At 45.1% G+C, this 17,513-nt stretch overlaps 1 protein-coding gene across 2 annotated transcripts in view; it reads right to left on the bottom strand.

Annotated features, from left to right (window-relative positions):
* LOC138468335 (uncharacterized) overlaps positions 1 to 17,513 on the bottom strand; it is a 419,279-nt gene that overhangs the window by 116,563 nt on the left and 285,203 nt on the right. For both annotated transcript variants that reach the window (XM_069608850.1, XM_069608851.1), the window contains exon 22: positions 6,479 to 6,637. In XM_069608850.1, the coding sequence (XP_069464951.1) occupies positions 6,479 to 6,637 (159 nt within the window). The remainder of the gene's footprint in view (positions 1 to 6,478; positions 6,638 to 17,513) is intronic.

The following is a 17,513-nucleotide window of genomic DNA, read 5'->3' as shown; positions in this document are numbered from 1 at the left end:
GCACAGCATCGATAAATAACAATGGAGGGTCGAAGGTATCTTTGAAACGTAATAACATGAATATAACTGACCTTTGTGAACAGTCATTATCGAGTGTTCCTTACAAACGTACTAAAATGTGTGAAAAAGGAGAGTATCCTGGGCCTCCCCTTGATCGATCTGGCTTACCGACCGTGTCCCAGAAAAGGCTCCGCTCCAATAAGAAATGCGTGACTACTTGCAGTGCCTCAAAAACAAAAATGCCACAATCGTCGAGTACCGACGATTCTGAGACTGATCCTGATTCTGATGAGACTGCCGACTCTTCTCTTATGGAACGTCCTTTCCCTAAAATCAGGAGAAATAGAGGCAGCGCTGACAGAGCTCCCTATTGTTCCAAAGTCTTGAAACATGGTTCAGACTTAAGTACGCCATTGCCGTTAAGGGAATTACAAGGACTACTATTATCCACACTAACCATCTTATTGTCTCCATTCACGAAATTGTACGAAAGTTTACATGCGGCAACTAGAGACTTAACAACAGTTGTGGCCTTACTAAACTCCAAAGTTGTAAATCTGGAACAAATATGTGGCCATACAAATAATAAGCAACTTGAGAGTTTGAAAAGATTGGAGGAACTATATAAACTCTTATATGAGCAAAGGACAAATGACGCCACTGATAAAAAGCTGTTTGCTGAAGTAGCAAAAGAAGCATTCGCGTTATTTAAACAAGAAGGAAAAAGACCACTACCTGCAGAGCTCAGTAACAGATCTGATGATCGTACATGCGTGACCATGGGTGGAGAAGCCCATTTTACGAGTAACAGTGCTAGTGGCATAAGGTCACCTGGCTGCAAGTCATTAACAAAGAACAACCAACCGCAGAACATCTTGAAACCCTCCATTGTGATACCACATACACAAACACCAATCACGGTGCCCATGACTTTGAATCCTAATAACAGCGTGTCAATTAGCCAATCACTCAGAGACTCAAACACGCCACAGAGTATCGACATATTAAGTCAATCTATAGCACCGACCATTGAAATTGTGGACGTGTCTTTCCACATCACTTTAGAACAAGCAAGAAGTTCAGCAAACCCGGCTCATGGCGCTACTCAGGTGGAATCCACTTCAACGATGACTCCTCAGGAGGAGCTTACAAGTTGCATTCCGGAAATATCTATCGCAAACACAGCTTCAACATTATTCCTTATTTGTAATAAGGAGGAAGGTATACCTCTAAGCACAGGCACAGGAAAACAACACAAAGTACCACAATGTAAGAAATGTAAACATTTACCAGCAAGGAAAGGGAATAAATTAAATGGAGCGCAAAGATTTCTTCGAAACATTAAAGTGGTGCATGTGTTAGCAAATGAAAAAAATAAACAATTGCCTAACACAGCTAAAAATCAAGTTGCCACAATTCCGTCAATTTTTGAAATTAGAGATGTTTTGAATGACAATGAAAGTGTGGAACACGAAATTCCAACTGAATTGCTCAACATGTCAACTTACGACGATACTGAATACGAGGACGTTGATGAGTCCTCTAAAACTATTGGTGGAAAACAACAATCCAGTATTGATACATCCATGGATAAAAAAGTGGCGAGTGAACTACCTGGGGGAAGACTTGTAGTGATTGGAAATGAAGACACAGTAGCCTCTTGTCCAGCCGAACCACAGTCCCTACTGGAAAAGTCCAGTCTTAGTAATGATAAAAGAATTGAAAGACCACCTGTGAGACCGCAAATAAAGAGTCCTATTTTTCTGACAATGCAGGATAAACGACAAAAGATACACAAAGTTGACCGTGTACAAACTATAAAGAAGGCGAATTATGACCAGAGTGAGAGAGACTCGTGGGTGAGCCAAGATCAAGGATGCGAGGAAAGGGTCACACCACATCACCCAAAGTTGTCTGACAAACAAGATAAGGGTCAACCAATAAGAGATCACAAAGCTGACCCCACACGGCCTAGGAGGAATTTATCCAGGGGTACAGCGCAGCAACTCCTGGTTAGATGAATGATTGAGAGGCTACAGTCACTTGACAATTTGATTTTAAATCGCAGAAACATCATTAAATGATTACATCATGTACCAGGATTACGCGCTATTAATACTGAAGATCTGCAGATTGTTGAATTTCCAGATGAGCGGCGTAATGACAAAGTGGTGCTCCACATAGCCTCGCCTTTAATTGCTGCATCTATTCTGGATGCTAATGTCTCTCTTTTTTCTTTGGGTTTTGATGTCTACAAGTTACAAGATGGCCAGTTAACAGTACAAACAAACGACCGAGAGGTGGAATCCCATTCACCAGAGCGTGTACTCACCCCACATTTACCATAAACAGGATTGGTCAAAGCCGCCTCTAATTGGTCTGTAGGACCAGCAATGTCATCCCGTAACATTCTTAGAGATGATGTACTCAAGAAAAGAATGGTGACTACTGGAAAGAAACAAGTTTCCTTTGCCGAAGATCGATGTCCAGAATCAGTGGACGAGTTTGAAAAAATAAGTATAACTATACAAGGTCAAATGCAAACAGATGCATCATTGGACAATCCTCAGTTAAGCAACATCAACCAAGAAACAGCTCAAAACTGGCAATGGCTGGCTACAACGTTAAACAGCAATCAACCGCAATAATGCCAGAAGGAGCAGGCCTCGCAGCATCTGATTTTAGGTTCTTGGAACACGCAAGGTTTTGGTCATTTGTTTAATAGAGAGTGGCTGGGGGATTTGTCCATTGTTTGCTTACAGGAGACCTGGCTAAGTGCTATTCCTACAGTATTGGACTTCCAGATTGCAGTAAATTCGGCCATACACCCAGAAAAGGGGCGTCCGATGGCGGTTCTGATAACTTTGGTACTACGCTCAACAGGCTTTGACATCCTCAACTCAGTAAATCACTCTCCATTCATCCAAGAATCAATGATTGCAAAACTGGACAAGAGATCCCAAATAATAGAACAAATGTCTATAATAAATGTATATTGGAACCATGGAAGAGCGGGGAAACAAGAGTTTATCGATGCAGTCTCAACTGTAATTGATCACTTACTTGTAGATCAAAAGGGTTTGATTATAATACTCTGTGGTGAATTGAGTATTGCCCATTTTAACTTGAAGACATCTCAGATCAAAAACCTATCGTCACAATGGATGAAGGAAATGAGTGCAAGAAATTTACAAATGCTGAATGGATGCACACGAGGAGACATACCACCGGCCCTTACATGGAATCGGGAGAATCATGGCTCTACCATTGATTACATTTTTGGTATCGGCGGATCTCCATCAACGTGTGAAAACACTAAAAGTGTCCCAAAAAGAAAATAGTGACCACGACATGCTGATCCTGGAATTTACGAATATTGTGGGAAATGTTAAAGAAAATTGGTCACAGAATATTGAAGTGGAAGCAAGTAGAGTGAGACTAAAGTTAGCTGAAGAAGAGGTTGTCCAGATATCGAACCAATACTGTGGTGGAGGAACTATGCTTGAGTATACACACTTATTGGCCGTCTTTAAAACAAATAATGGCGGATCAAAACATGCGAATATGAAACGTCTTCACTATTTCGATTTAGATATATTAATTCAAAAACGATTGATGAGACGGACAATTCGTCAAGCTCGGTCTATTGATAAAAACACATGTGGATTGAAGATAAAAACAGCCAAACAAAGATACAAAAATTGGATCAGGTCACATAAAGGCTTAATGTTACAAAGAGACTCAGAGCGAATGTTAGAATGTCTTCAAAATAAGAACACTAGAGCCTTCTGGAATATCATTAAAGACACACAAGCCCCCCAAGCGGCCCTACAAGCATCCACGGTATCGGAAACAGCATGGATATCTCATTTTATTGAGCCATATAAAGAAAACGTAAGCCCTCTAAACTTGTATGTTCGAACTATCAAAAAATGGGCTTTAACTTTCCCCAAAGAGGAGATTGTAAGAATAATTATGAAATCAAATAATTCACGTGCACCTGGTCCAGACGGCTTAACACATTTTACGATTAAGCAACAGCCAGAGTTATGGTCAGATGTTTGTGTTGCTCTCTTTCAGAGAGTAAATGATCAGTGTCAGACGCCAAACTCTTGGAAATCTGCCGTGATTGTGCCGGTGTTTAAAAAGGGGGACAGAACTTGCCCGAAAAACTACAGACCGGTTGCTTTACTTGACGTTTTGGGGAAGATTTATGCAACCATGCTACAATTGAAACTAGTAAAATGGGCCAGAATCTCAAAACATGTAGATGTCAGACAGACTGGATTTGTTAAGCAGGTTGGCTGTTCGTTGAATTTGCTACTGCTGAATTTATTGAAAATGGAGGCGATAAGATCTGAAAAAACGGTATATCTTGCCTTCATCGATTTCTCCTATGCTTTCGATACGATTGATCGGGGATTGTTACGGAATAAAATGCGTGCGTGGGGTTGCCCGGAAGATCTAATGGCGGCAATAAAAGAACTGCACACTGACACCTCTATTAGGGTACGCTTGGATCAATCTGGCACCCTGTCATCACCGATCAAAACATTCAAGGGAGTTAAGCAGGGTTGTCCTCTGGCAGCCGCGATATTTAGTCTGTTTATATCAGACATTGGAACTTCAATCGAGGAGGTAAAGTCATTTCCTCCAAAACTGCACAGATCCCATCTAAATTGGCACCTTTACGCTGACGACCTCAGATTGCTGGACTCAACACCAATTGGTCTGCAAAGAAAAATCGATGCAGTTCATCAATATGTGGTTGGAAATCGTCTGCTCATCAACACAAAGAAATGTGAAATTCTTGTTCTGAAAAATCTCAAAGGGGGCAGGACAAGACGGTCAAAGAGTCTATCTTGGTCTATGGGGTATGAAAAATTGCAGATAGCATCCAGTGTAAAATACCTTGGCATTACCATTAGTTCCTGTCTCAACGACGACCCATGGATTATGGTGACAAAACACAAATGCAAACAACTGGCGATTCAGTCCTTAGTGCTAAAAAAGAGATTTGGAAAGTTCTCTCTGAAAGCTGTGCTACGATTTTATCAACAAAAGGTAATACCAGTACTAACGTACGGGGCTGAAGATGCTCTGGGTTGCTCGTGGGAGGTGTGGTCCACGCCTGAGAACATCTATTGGACCAAAGTATTAGGTCTGCCGAAAGGAATATCGACAGCTTCTATTCGATATGAACTATCATTAATATCCATCCATGTCGAGTTTGCTGGAGTCTGCTATCGCTATATCGGAAAACAAAAGTATGCGAACAAATTCCGCAATTTGAAATCTTCCATAGTGCCACTTTATCAGCTCCATGTGTAATGGCAATGTGGTTGAAACGATGTGAAAATTTGATGGCAGAATATGACATTACTGCAGAGTTGCTTCATGGTAATACGGATGCAGCAAAAACAAAAATCTGGCGGATGGATTGGGAGATGACTTGTTCTAAAAGGGGGGCATCTAAATTATTGAGTGAGGTTCCACCTGAGGCTCGTGCTTTCAATAGCTTGCAAAAATACATTGAATTATTTCCAGATCCAAACGCCAGAAGGTTATTCATGTATCTTCGACTTAACATATTCAAAACAAAGGAACGTTTCAGAGCATGGTCAGCCAACACAAACCTGGATCTGATGTGTCGCTGGTGTACACAAGAAACTGAAACTTTAAAACATTTAGTGTTATTTTGTATTAATTTACGAACAGAAAGAACTCGACTTCTGGGCCTCTGGAGCGAGGCTCATCCGTCTCTTAATGCAGAGGATTGGTGGCAACAAATGCTCAATGGAACAGATATGAAACTGATATTGCCGCTGACATACTTTCTGGCAATAATTGAGAAGCGGCTACTGGCCTAAGAGTATCATGACTGTTGTAGGTATGCTAATCTGTGCCTCAGAGTATTGTTTTTTGGAGATTGTAAAAATTTAGGATCAAAAACTGTGAGTTGAGAAATGATATATCACAAATAGATGTAATGAGTAATAAGGAATGGCTTTATTTTAAAGGTTTGTAAGTAAACCAATAAAATTAAAATAAAAAAAGAGGGGAAAGTAGACCAGGACTTAGGCTGCTGAAAGGAACAGACACGTTTTTGGGGGGTTTCTGCAAGTAGTAGGGTGGTCCACCTTGTTGATGTGGGTGGAGAGTGAGTTCCAATGACTGGTGGCTTGAAGTGAGGCAGCCCGGCCGCCGTCCCTAGTGAGACAGATCTTGGGTGGAACCAGCAGTTTTTTCTTGGATGATCCCAGTGATCTCCTTTGTGAGTATTTTTTTAAGGACGGTCATGGGGCCACAGCCGTGATAGCCTCGGCTGGCAATAATAAGTCCTTACATACTATTTAGAACGAGAAGTGAGGCCAGAGTTCTGAAATCTGGCCTAGCAAATACGATCAATGCACAGCAGGCCAGCATAGCTACACAGGTCAGACTGTGTGCACCACCGGGGAAGCGGATCATTACTCACCGGCACTGCCGTGACCTTGTCCACAATCACCTCTCCTTGACCGTCCTTCACCTTCTTTTTGTCTTTCTTCTTTGCAGGATTCTTCTGGCGTTTCTGTGCTCTCCACCGGACCAACACCCATCCCAGCATGCTTTGCAGCTCCTCAATCCTTTCTTTGATCTAAGGGGAAAACATACTTTGGTCAACAAGTGGGAGGAGCCTCTCAGCCGTAGTATGTGGTGGGCACTTACTGTTGGTAATTCTGGCAGGTTACCAGGAAACTGCCCTACCATCTCAGCCGCCTGATATCCCGGTATTACTGGAATATTACCGGCGGCGGAGACAGCGTTAAGTTCCCATTCCATGGAGCCCAGTAAGACTCCATGGGATGGGATTATTGGTAGTACCGGTGCCGGTGATTCCGGCAAATGTTTGCCGACAGAGGCCTGGTCAGGCCTGCCGGCAGATCAGAGTTCCCACTGGAAAACTTGGATTTCCCTGGTCCGGTGAATGTGCCTGTATTACCAGCAATTTTTCTGGCATTTTCATCAGACCGGGGACCTCATAATGAGGCCCACATGTTTAGTTATCGTTAGTCATATATAAATGGCTTATGTCACGCCAAGTGACGTGTATTCCTGTGCAGCTCACCATGGGCAGTCTGAGTGTGTGGAGACAGGTTGTCTGGCAAGATCCAAAAAAGGAGCTTTAGAAATGGTCATCTTGATACCAAAATGGAGCATTTTATAGACACGCAAAAGCTACCCATAATGCAAGGGTACCAAACGCATGCGTGGGCGATTTCCTTGTCACCAGGGAAACCTGCGCCCACTTCAAACCGATTCAATAAAGTGGGATCTGTGCCCTCTCCATAAGGATATCTAGGGGAATTCTGAAGAGAATAGTTTTCAGGAAACAGAGTCCCGGACGGATCTGGATATCCTGTGGTGAACATCTGGAATGGACATCAGAGGAAAGGGGGCGGGGTGAGAGAGATGGTGGCACACATCAAGGCCCATGTTCAAGGTGAGGGAGAGGCTGAATACCTCGCCACGTGCCTCTACGCGAAGATGCGATGGAATCCCAACCGGACATGAGAGCAGAAATTCTGGGGGAGGACAAAACGAAAAAACACTGGCAAAGCCAGGAATTAAACGCTGGCAAACCCAGGAAGCAACTCAGAGGACATCAGAAAATGTTGGGAAACGGATCTGCGTGAAATTACCGAGTTGAAAAGTCTGACCACCAAAAGTCCTTTTCTTTGTTTTTTCTCAATTTTTTCGCATATATATTTGTATTTTATTTATTTATAACGCGCGAACCAACAGGCCCGGAGGCATCAGGGCGCAATTTGTACAAGGTTACAGATATGCAGGTATAACAGAGAATCATTACACATGGGTTCCGATATGCAAGTCTAGCAAAGAATCATTATATACATTTGCAAGAGGATATTATATACATATGTACAGTAGTTTCAGTGCCGATAGGTGATAGTAGCGGTCGGCAAGTCAGGGTAGGTCGGGAAGAGGCGCGAAGCCGGCCTTAAAGCTGGTTGAAAAGCCAAGATCTAGTATTGGCTTTGAAGGTATTGAAAGAGTCTTCCGCTCTAATTGAAACAGGGAGGGAGTTCCATAACTTGGAAGCTAAGACGGGGAAACTTGAGCCCCCTGCTTTTTGCAATTTAAATCTGGGGATCGCTAGACAGTGGGATTGGGCTGTTCTTAGAGGTCGTGAGGTAGAGTGGCGCGATAGTCGACTACCAAGGTAGATCAGGGCTTTATTGGCTAGGCATTTGTGCGTAAGGGCGAGTGTTTTGAGTGAGATTCTCTGTTTGACAGGTAGCCAATTTAACTTACTTCTGGTTTCTGTGATGTGGTGGTGTCGGGGAATGTTTAAAGCAGCACGAATGGCGTTGTTTTGTGTCGTTTGAAGTCTGTTCAGGTTCTCTTGGCTGGTGCCAAGATAAAGAGCACTGCAATAATCAATTTTAGCCATAATGAGGGTTCTCGCTAGCGTAACGCTGTTAGACGTAGTGAGGAATGGTCTGCAAGCTGCGATAAGTTTGCATGTGTATGCAGACGCAGATCTGACAGCATTAGTTTGTCGGGTTAATGAGAGTGTGGCATCAAGGTAGAAGCCTAGCGTTTTGGTATCTTTTGAGACACGAATGATATTACCATCTATGTTGAATGACTGATAGGACGGCTCTAGTCTGCTCAGGCGTTGTGCAGTGCCCAAGATCAGGAGCTCCGTCTTGTCATCATTCAAGCACAACTGATGTTGGGCCATCCAGGCTTGGATGACCAAGTAGACGTCGTTAAGGGCCTTGGTGTCACCTAGATAATCACCAGTGATGGGGATGAGTATCTGGGTGTCGTCCGCATAGTTGGTATAGGAGACACCCAGATAGTCAAGCACATCAAAGAGTGGTTTCGTGAAGATGTTGTAAAGTGTAGGTGACACACAAGATCCCTGAGGAACGCCGCAGTGAATCGGGGAAGGGTCCGCGGCTGCGGATGGGGCAAAGACTCTCATGGATCTGTTGCTCAGGAAAGATTTGATCCAAGCCGCAGCTGAGGAAGAGAAGTTGGCAGCTGAATGGAGGTGCTCGCACAGGATCTGATGGTTGACCAGATCGAATGCGGCTGAAAGGTCGAGAAGTAGTAGCAATGCTAGTTTGCCTTGATCCTTTAGAACCTCGATTTGAGTTTTAAGGTCTAATAATGCGGTCTCTGTCCCGTGTCTGGGGCGGAAACCAGATTGTCATAGACCTAGCAAGTTATTAGTTTCCAAGTAATTTTGGATCTGAAAGTATGCGGCACGGTCTAGGATCTTGAGCAGAAATGGTACAGTGGTGATAGGTCGAAAGTTAGTGGGAATGTTAGGGTCTAGGGAAGGTTTTTTAAGCAGTGGGATAACCCAAGCGTCCTTCAGATTGTCTGGGACAATACCTGTTTGAAAGGAGGAGTTGATGAAGGCCGTGATGAATGGGGCCAACTCATGCGCTGAGTCCTTGATAGTAGGGGCTGGGCACGGGTCACCTTGGCAGTTAGTTGGCTTAATTCTAAGAATTATATTTTCTACCTCTGCCACGGTAAGTGGAGAGAATGCGAATGGTGTGATATTGGTAGAGTCTGGCAAGGGGGCCTTAGTGAGGGAATGAACGTGGTTGTCGCGCTTCAGGCTGTCCTGTTTATCTTTGATTTTGTCTTGTAGTGTGGAGATTTTATTTAGTAAGGCTGCTTGGATGTTGGCACACCATTTACTATCTTTCACGCATGTGACAGGGGGGGCGACTGGAGTTTCAAGCTCTCTTAGGATTTTAAAGAGTTCCTTGGTGTTCGAGTCGGCTTGAATAATGCGGTTGTTGAAAGATTCCTTTTTAGCCGTGATGATGGCATCTTTGTAGGAGAGTGAGGCTAGAAGGAAACTGTCTTTATGCTCGTCTGAGGGGTGGCTTTTCCATCGATTTTCGGCACAGCGTTTGGCTTTGCGGAGCAATCTTAACTGTGGTGTGAACCATGAGTTAAGATAAGCTTGAGGTTTAGCCTTTCTAAGTTTGAGAGGTGCTATACAGTCAATGGCAGTTCGCATTGTTTGGTTGTAGGTGTGTGCTAGTGAGGTTGGATCAGAGTAAGAGTTGGTGGCTGTGTTAAGGGACGGGAGTAACAATGGGAGGAGTTTCTCCTTGGTTATATCTTTTTTGCTTCGAGTTGGGAGAGCTGGGGCTAATGGTGAGGGGATTCGTGGTGTGGCTTCAATGTTGAAAGTTATAATGTGATGGTCAGACCATAGACAGGGGGTATTGTTAAGGACCTTGATATTGCAATTGGAGCCAGCTACCCAGTCAAGTGTTCTACCTTTAATATGGGTAGGCTCTTGGATGTATAAGGTAAGGCCGAGGTCAGATAGTGCGATCTCCAGGTCAGAGGCCACAGGATCTTTTGAGTCACCAAGACCTAAGTTAAGGTCGCCTAGGATGATTGTTTGCGAATTGATCTTTTGTATTGTTGAGGAGGAGAGTGGAGATTTCACTAACAAAGGTTGGTGCGGGTCCTGGGGGTCTATAGATTAGGTGCATGGTGGCTGTTTGGTTAGGTGTGAGTGCTAGTTTAACAGACAGCAATTCGGCTGATGTGAGTTTGGAATCAGGTAACACTCTTAGGTCAAGAGAATTTTTATGGATGAAGGCCACACCGCCGCCTTTGGAAGAGGCGGTGGAGCGGTCACATCGTGTGATGCCGTAGTTTGGCGGTAGGGCTAACGCTAGTAAGGGGCCAGATGCGGCATGAAGCCATGTTTCGGAGATAGCTAAGAAGTCAAGGTCGGACGTGGTGATGAGGTCAGCTATGTCAAGTGCGTGTGCAGTGAGGGATCTGGCATTAATGAGGGCACCTTTGAACATGGGCAGTTTAACCTCGGTGGTGGTGGGTTTGCATGTGGAGGCAATTGACAGAGATCCAGGAGAGAGGGGGGTTTGTTTCCTGGTGGTGTGGCGGGTGTGGCGTAGGCGTAGGCGGAATCTGGTGCCTAGTCTCTTATTTCTAAGAGAAAGGGGGCAGGGTTGGTTAGGTGTAGGTTTCCTAGCAAAGTGATCCAGCCATAAAGCAGGGTTGTTGAGGTATTGGATGGTATGGCCTACAGTGGGTGCTGCCGGGCTTATTCTAGGTGATGTGAGAGGTCGTGGGGATGACGTGCTGCTGGAAGGCTGGTCCATTTTAATCCAGAGTGTGGAGGTTGTTACTGTAGGTAGCTGGAGAGCTTGGGCAAGTCGAAGGGATAGTGTGTACAGTAATGGGAGGAGTACACTGATGTGCATGATGAACGTCCTGGTTACCAAGGTGAAAGATAAGAGCTGGGTGGCACAACAACCATGTACATAGACAGGGGCCACCTAAGATCAGATTGGCAGTGAGAGGCAAGGGCCAAAGACTAAAGGCGCAACATAAATCAGGGCAGAACACAATCAGTTGTGGTCTATTTGCGACCATAAGGCACAGAGACTAAAGGCGCAACATAAATCAGGGCAGAACACAATCAGTTGTGGTCTATTTGCGACCATAAGGCACAGAGACTAAAGGCGCAACATAAATCAGGGCAGAACACAATCAGTTGTGGTCTATTTGCGACCATAAGGCACAGAGACTAAAGGCACAACATAAATCAGGGCGGAACACAATCAGTTGTGGTCTATTTGTGTAATGTAAGCAAGCAATGTAAGAGGCAGCTTCAGGGGACAACTTCATAATCTAATCCCAAAGTTCGTATATATCTGCAGTCCATAAAAACTAATTTGAATTGTCATTTCTCCTGCCCTCTTCCCTTGGCGAGTGCGTCGGAGTGGGGTCTCTGGGGCACCCAACAGGCCTTAGTATGGCCTTCGTGTGGCCGCCGGCGTCCGCCTGCCGGCGGATGCAGAATTCGCCTTAATGCTGCTTATCGAGGCTGAGCCTCGTTTTCATGCCGCGTTGCGCCCGGCATATCAGGGTCAGGCAGGGTGGTGAGACAGGGTCAGGCAGGCCCCTGTATGCTGCGGCTGTGGATATGGATGCCGCTTCTGGGAGGGGGAGAGGGCTCCTGCCCTCTTCCCTTGGCGAGTGCGTCGGAGTCTATATATATATATATATATATATATATGTGGGTGGGTGGAGACCCCCACAGCCCTCCTACGTTACACCGATACATTTTTATTGACTTTACCCCCCCACATATACATATGCAAATAAATGGTCGTCAGACTTTGGTGGTAGGACTTTTATACTTAGGTCATTTCGCCCTAACCCTGGGAAACGGCTGCTCAAGAGGTGGGGTCCGCTAAAGCCGACAGTGATGTCTCATGCCATCACAAAGACCTTGCCCGGCCAAAGTAATGAATTCAAGCATCACAAGTCTGTAACTGCGCCTTAATAAGGAGCGCTAGACGAAGACACGCAAATTGGCAAGATCCCCATGAATATCTGAAGACAGAAATCTCTGTGGTAGCCGCAGGGCGTGGGCGGCTCTTAGATCAGCCAATCATGAGCCATCCTTTATTCTGCTGTTGAGAGTCTGGTCGTGTGGTTGGTCCTCTGTTCCTTCCACAGAGTCAGATGATGGCACAAGGGTCATGCTATGAGGATCTGGCTAGGGTGCTAGATCGAGTTTTGGGGAAACGCAAGCATTTAGGAATAACCAAACACAACGGCATGTGGACTAAACTGCTACTAGAACTAGGCATTCTTCCATCTCTTAGAGAGTGAAGTGAGAAACAGGTGGTGCCCCTCTTGCAGGAGGACTTTTCATATTTGCTTTAATTTGTTCTCTTGGCTCCTGTATTATTCTTCGGAACTTACAATGTTGTGTTTAGCCAACTCCCTAATGCAGGATTGTTTACAATACTTTCGGCATGTCTGTGTTTCAATCTCTGTGGAAATCTCCAGTTGGCAAGGAGTTTTGTACTCATAAAAACTGTAAATAGATAAATAATCAAAAGATCTCAAGCTGCCCCATGTGAGGTGTGAGTCACTCCTCATGAGATCTCAAGTTGCCCCATGTCACGTTTGAGCCGCTCCTCATGAGATCTCAAGTTGCCTCATGTGAGGTGTGAGTCGATCCTCATGAGATCTCAAGTTGCCCCATGTGAGGTAGGAGTCGCTCCTCATGAGATCGCAAGTTACCCCATGTGAGGTGTGAGTCGCTCCTCATGAGATCTCAAGTTTCCCCATGTGAGGTGTGAGTTGCTCCTCATGAGATCCCAAGTTGCCCCATGTCTGGTGTAAGTGGCTCGCTCAGAAATGTCAATTTGCCATTTGTCAGGCGTGAGTGGCTCAGCCAGTAGAGAGATTTCAAGTTGCCCCGTGTTAGGTGTGAGTAGCTCGTCGAGTCTACACATCTCAAGTTGTCCCATGTCATGTGTGAGTAGCTCTACCAGTCTAGATATTGCAAGTTACCCTCTGTCAGGTGTGAGTGGCTCGTCCAATCTAGAGATCTCAAGTTGCCTCATGTCAGGTGTGAGTAGCTCAGCCAGTCTAGAGATCTCAAGTTGCCCCATGTCAGGTGTGAGTGGTTCATCCAATCTAGACATCTCAAGTTTCCCCATGTCAGGTGTGAGTGACTCGCCCAGTCCAGACATCTCAAAATGCCCCATGTCAGGAGTGAATGGCTCAGCCAATCTAGAGATCTCAAGTTGCCCCACTTCAGGTGTGAGCGCTCCTCATGAGATCTCAAGTTGCCCCATGTCAGATGTGAGTCGCTCCTCATGAGATCTCAAGTCGCCCCATGTCACGTGTGAGTCGCTCCTCATGAGATCTCAAGTTGCCCCATGTGAGGTGTGAGTCACTCCTCACAAGATCTCAAGTTGCCCCATGTCACGTGTGAGCCGCTTCTCATGAGATCTCAAGTTGCCCCATGCCAGGTGTGAGTCTCTCCTCATGAGATCTGAAGTTCCCCATGTAAGGTGTGAGCCTCTCCTTATGAGATCCCAAGTTGCCCCATGCCAGGTGTGAGTCGCTCCTCATGAGATCTCAAGTTGCCGAAAGTCAGGTGTGAGTTTCTCCTCATGAGTTTTCACGTTGCCCCACGTCAGGTGTGAGTCGCTCCTCATTAGATCTCAAGTTGCCCCATGTCAGGTGTGAGTCGCTCCTCATGAAATCGCAAGTTGCCCCATGTGAGGTGTGAGTCGCACCTCATGAGATCCCAAGTCGCCCCATGGCAGGTGCGAGTAGCTGCTTTCATAAGTGTCCAAGCAATGTTGTTTTGTTTTTTATGCCAATGGGGTGGGGTTGACATTTGAGATATAATACTAAACCACCACATGTACAGAAGCAGATTGTATGCCAGTTTGGCCACTCTTGCAGTCTCCCTGTTAGGACGTCCTCAATCCTATGCAGATGTTATGCCAGTTTGGCTACTCTTGAAGTCTCCCTGTTATATGTCCCCAGTCCTATGCAGATTGTATGGCCACTCTTGCAGTCTCTGTATTATATGTCCCCAGTCCTATGCAGATTGTATGCTGCCAGTTTGGCCACTCTTGAAGTCTCCCTGTTATATGTCCCCAGTCCTATGTTTAGGGTTCTGGATGGTCAGTCCACACATAGAGGACAGGGCTTCTCAGTACATACCCCTGCCCGGCCAGGGGTAAACATGGCAGAGAGGCTAAGGTTATACTTTCAAGGGGTAGCAAAGTGGAGGAAAGTAAAGGGTAACATACAACAGCTTACGATAAAGTAATAGGCAAGACATATGTAGACTTGTAGTATTTCTATAACTGTGATGCAAGAGAGAGAAGGAAGTGTGGAGTGAGCTGTAGAAGCAGGGGAATCCATTGCTATGCAGTGGGGAAAAGCCCACAGTCCATAGTAAGCACCAGGGGTGTGAGAAAGTGCAGCTGCAAAACTGGGGCAGGAGTCAACACAAGCTGGGGTTGTGTCTACATTGTGCCCAATGCTTTCCTATGGGCACTGTTGTCAAATGTGACGAAGATAATCAAAAATGCCCCCGGCTGGAGGTAATAGGAACTTTCAAAAGTTGCAATCCAGTGAAGATGGTGCAGGGGGCTCAGGTGTTGGCCCTATGCCATGGTGGCAGCACAAAGATCCTGGATGCTGTTACAGGAATCCGAAAAGTAAACCTGGAGTTGGGGGTTGGTGCAGCTACTAAGAGGCCTTTCCAGCTGCTTCGAGCGAGTCCCAGTGATTGGCACCATTCCCCTATTCCTATACCCACCAAGTCTCAAATCAGGCCCACTGCACCATTCAAACATTTGACAGCCACCCAGTAAGGCATGGTCCCTGCAGTGAAACATTCCTGGGCATTGCGTCTAGGCACCCACTTGTGCATCCACCCACACCCGGCAATGGCGGCCACGAGATCCTAAAAAGATCCTCTATGGTCTTGGATCCTTCGCCATGCTCGATGGAATGCTGAACACAGGCCTCCATTGTAAGACTGATCTGCAGGGCACAAGCCTGTGTTCTGAGATCACAAAATGGCCGCACCAAGGGCTACCATCAGCCACTGAGTTACACAAGGAGCTGAGCAGGGCACCCTGCTACAGTCTCCCTTTGGGACATGCAGGCCTAGGAGTCTCACAGGGACGAGTGTGGTGAGTGACCTCACCAGTGAGCCTCTGGGTGGATACTCACTGGGGAAAAGGGGTTGGTGAATCTTGATGGAAGAGCAGACAGGCAAGGGACTCACTGAGAGCCACAGATTAGGACTGTTATCCTAGTACTCCGCGCTGCACTCATACCCCTCCAGGAGGGTGCTTGTTATGAATGTGTTTCCTTTTTTCTACTTGGATCACCCAGCATATCACCAACTGGTTTGATTTGTTCGACACTCTCTGGGTTTTAATGGTCGTGAAGTTCTGGCTTCACTGCTCTTGCCACTGCAACTCTTTTTGTTCATTTTCTTTTTTTCTTCTCTTTAGTTCCACTGACCTCTGGCCCACTTAACACATGTGCCATTCAACCCTTGCAGACTGCAATGTCTGTGTAGGTGGGGTGGGGGTTCTGCAATGCATGCCCCTCTGTACAAACTACCAATCAGTTAGACAGGCAGGCATGGATATGGGCACATGTAAATCCAGAAGTGGCTCTTTCAGCTGTAATTGATGAGTGTTTTTCAAATGATTAATTTCATCCCTGCCTTAGGAAGTGGTGAAGACCATGAAAGCTTGCAAATAATTGACTTTGTTAGCCTAACTAAGGTATCTATTTGCTGTCCTCATTTGGATCAGTACTTCATGTATATACCTATATCTCTCCAGCTATCGTGGTCTCTATATACATAGAGAGCGAGAGAGATAGAGAGAGAGAGAGAGAGAGAGAGAGTCTGCATTACTCAAAAATCACTGTGCTTGTGTATTTCCAGAAAGCCTCATATTCCAGTGAGTGAATACCTTTCATGCACTTTGTTTCGTTAACACTGCACTGTTGGATGTTATATTGACATATGCCAATGGATGACATTTTGCGGCTCATGTCTGATATTAAAGAGAGCAGGGGTGTTGCTTTTCGCAACATATTCCCTTCCCCCCCATCTAACCAGCTGCATGATGTGCCCTTCTGCGTGGAATAGGGGGCTTTTGGACAATGCACAAGGATTTTTGATTAAGGTGCATCTATGCATACTATGATCTACAGATGAAATATTACTGACTCAATGCACATACTGAAATTAATTTTTGTCCTGAGGAAGGCTTGCAATACGTTGTGGGATAATAGCCGAAACTTAATTCGACAGCATATTTGTAAAGGAAGTCTGTATGTGTGTTTTATCAAGTCAAAGTGGTGGTATCTATTTGACTAACCCTTAGGAAAATGAAGTGTCAATATGTCATGTGATGATTTTGGCTTTTGTTGGCCCATTAATCGTCAAAAGTTAATTTTGACCATTTCTTTTGGCTTTCTTTTTGAATTTTTTTATTGTTATGTGTTCCTCTTTTGTTTTCTTACATAGTCATGTCCATGTGAAGAGCTTTTCTTTGTATACATAAAATACTTTAAAATTAAAATGTTACCATTTGTTTGTTTTTCTGATGCTTTGCTTTTCATGTGTGTTAATGCACTATATAAAAATCCAGTCCATATGTTCATGTCAGTAGTTTTTTGTTTGGGAATTTATCTGTAAATATTGCAATGCCACACTATTACATAATTCCACCAAATCCATACTGTGGCTCTTATCCTTTCCGTGATGGACATGGGATAGAGCTGTGCTCATCAGACATTCATTACTTGGGAGGTAGGGTTGAGCTGCTTCCTGGGACTCTGTGTTCACTGCTTATGGATCCATCAATGGTATGATATGATATGATAGGTTCTTTATAATACGCTTAAAACCCAGAGGTTTCTAAGTGCGGACCCGGGGATCGAACCTGTGTTGCTCTGTGTCGTCTTGCTTCCCAGGCGATCACGTTCCCCTGAGCTATCCTCCCGAGGTAGGTACTATCCCTTCCTCTGGATGAAAATAAACCCTTATCCTATGTGGCTGAGGAGCAGGTCCTGGACCACCACAAGACCACCCTACTCACATCTAAAAGTGACGAGTTGCAAAGGAGAGCGGGAACGTT

The sequence above is a fragment of the Ambystoma mexicanum genome, chromosome 4q (assembly GCF_040938575.1).
Source record: "Ambystoma mexicanum isolate Mex_15411 chromosome 4q, UKY_AmexF1_1, whole genome shotgun sequence".
Lineage (NCBI taxonomy): Eukaryota > Metazoa > Chordata > Amphibia > Caudata > Ambystomatidae > Ambystoma > Ambystoma mexicanum.
The sequence above is the reverse complement of the archived record's forward strand: the minus strand, read 5'-3'. Positions and strand labels throughout refer to the sequence as shown.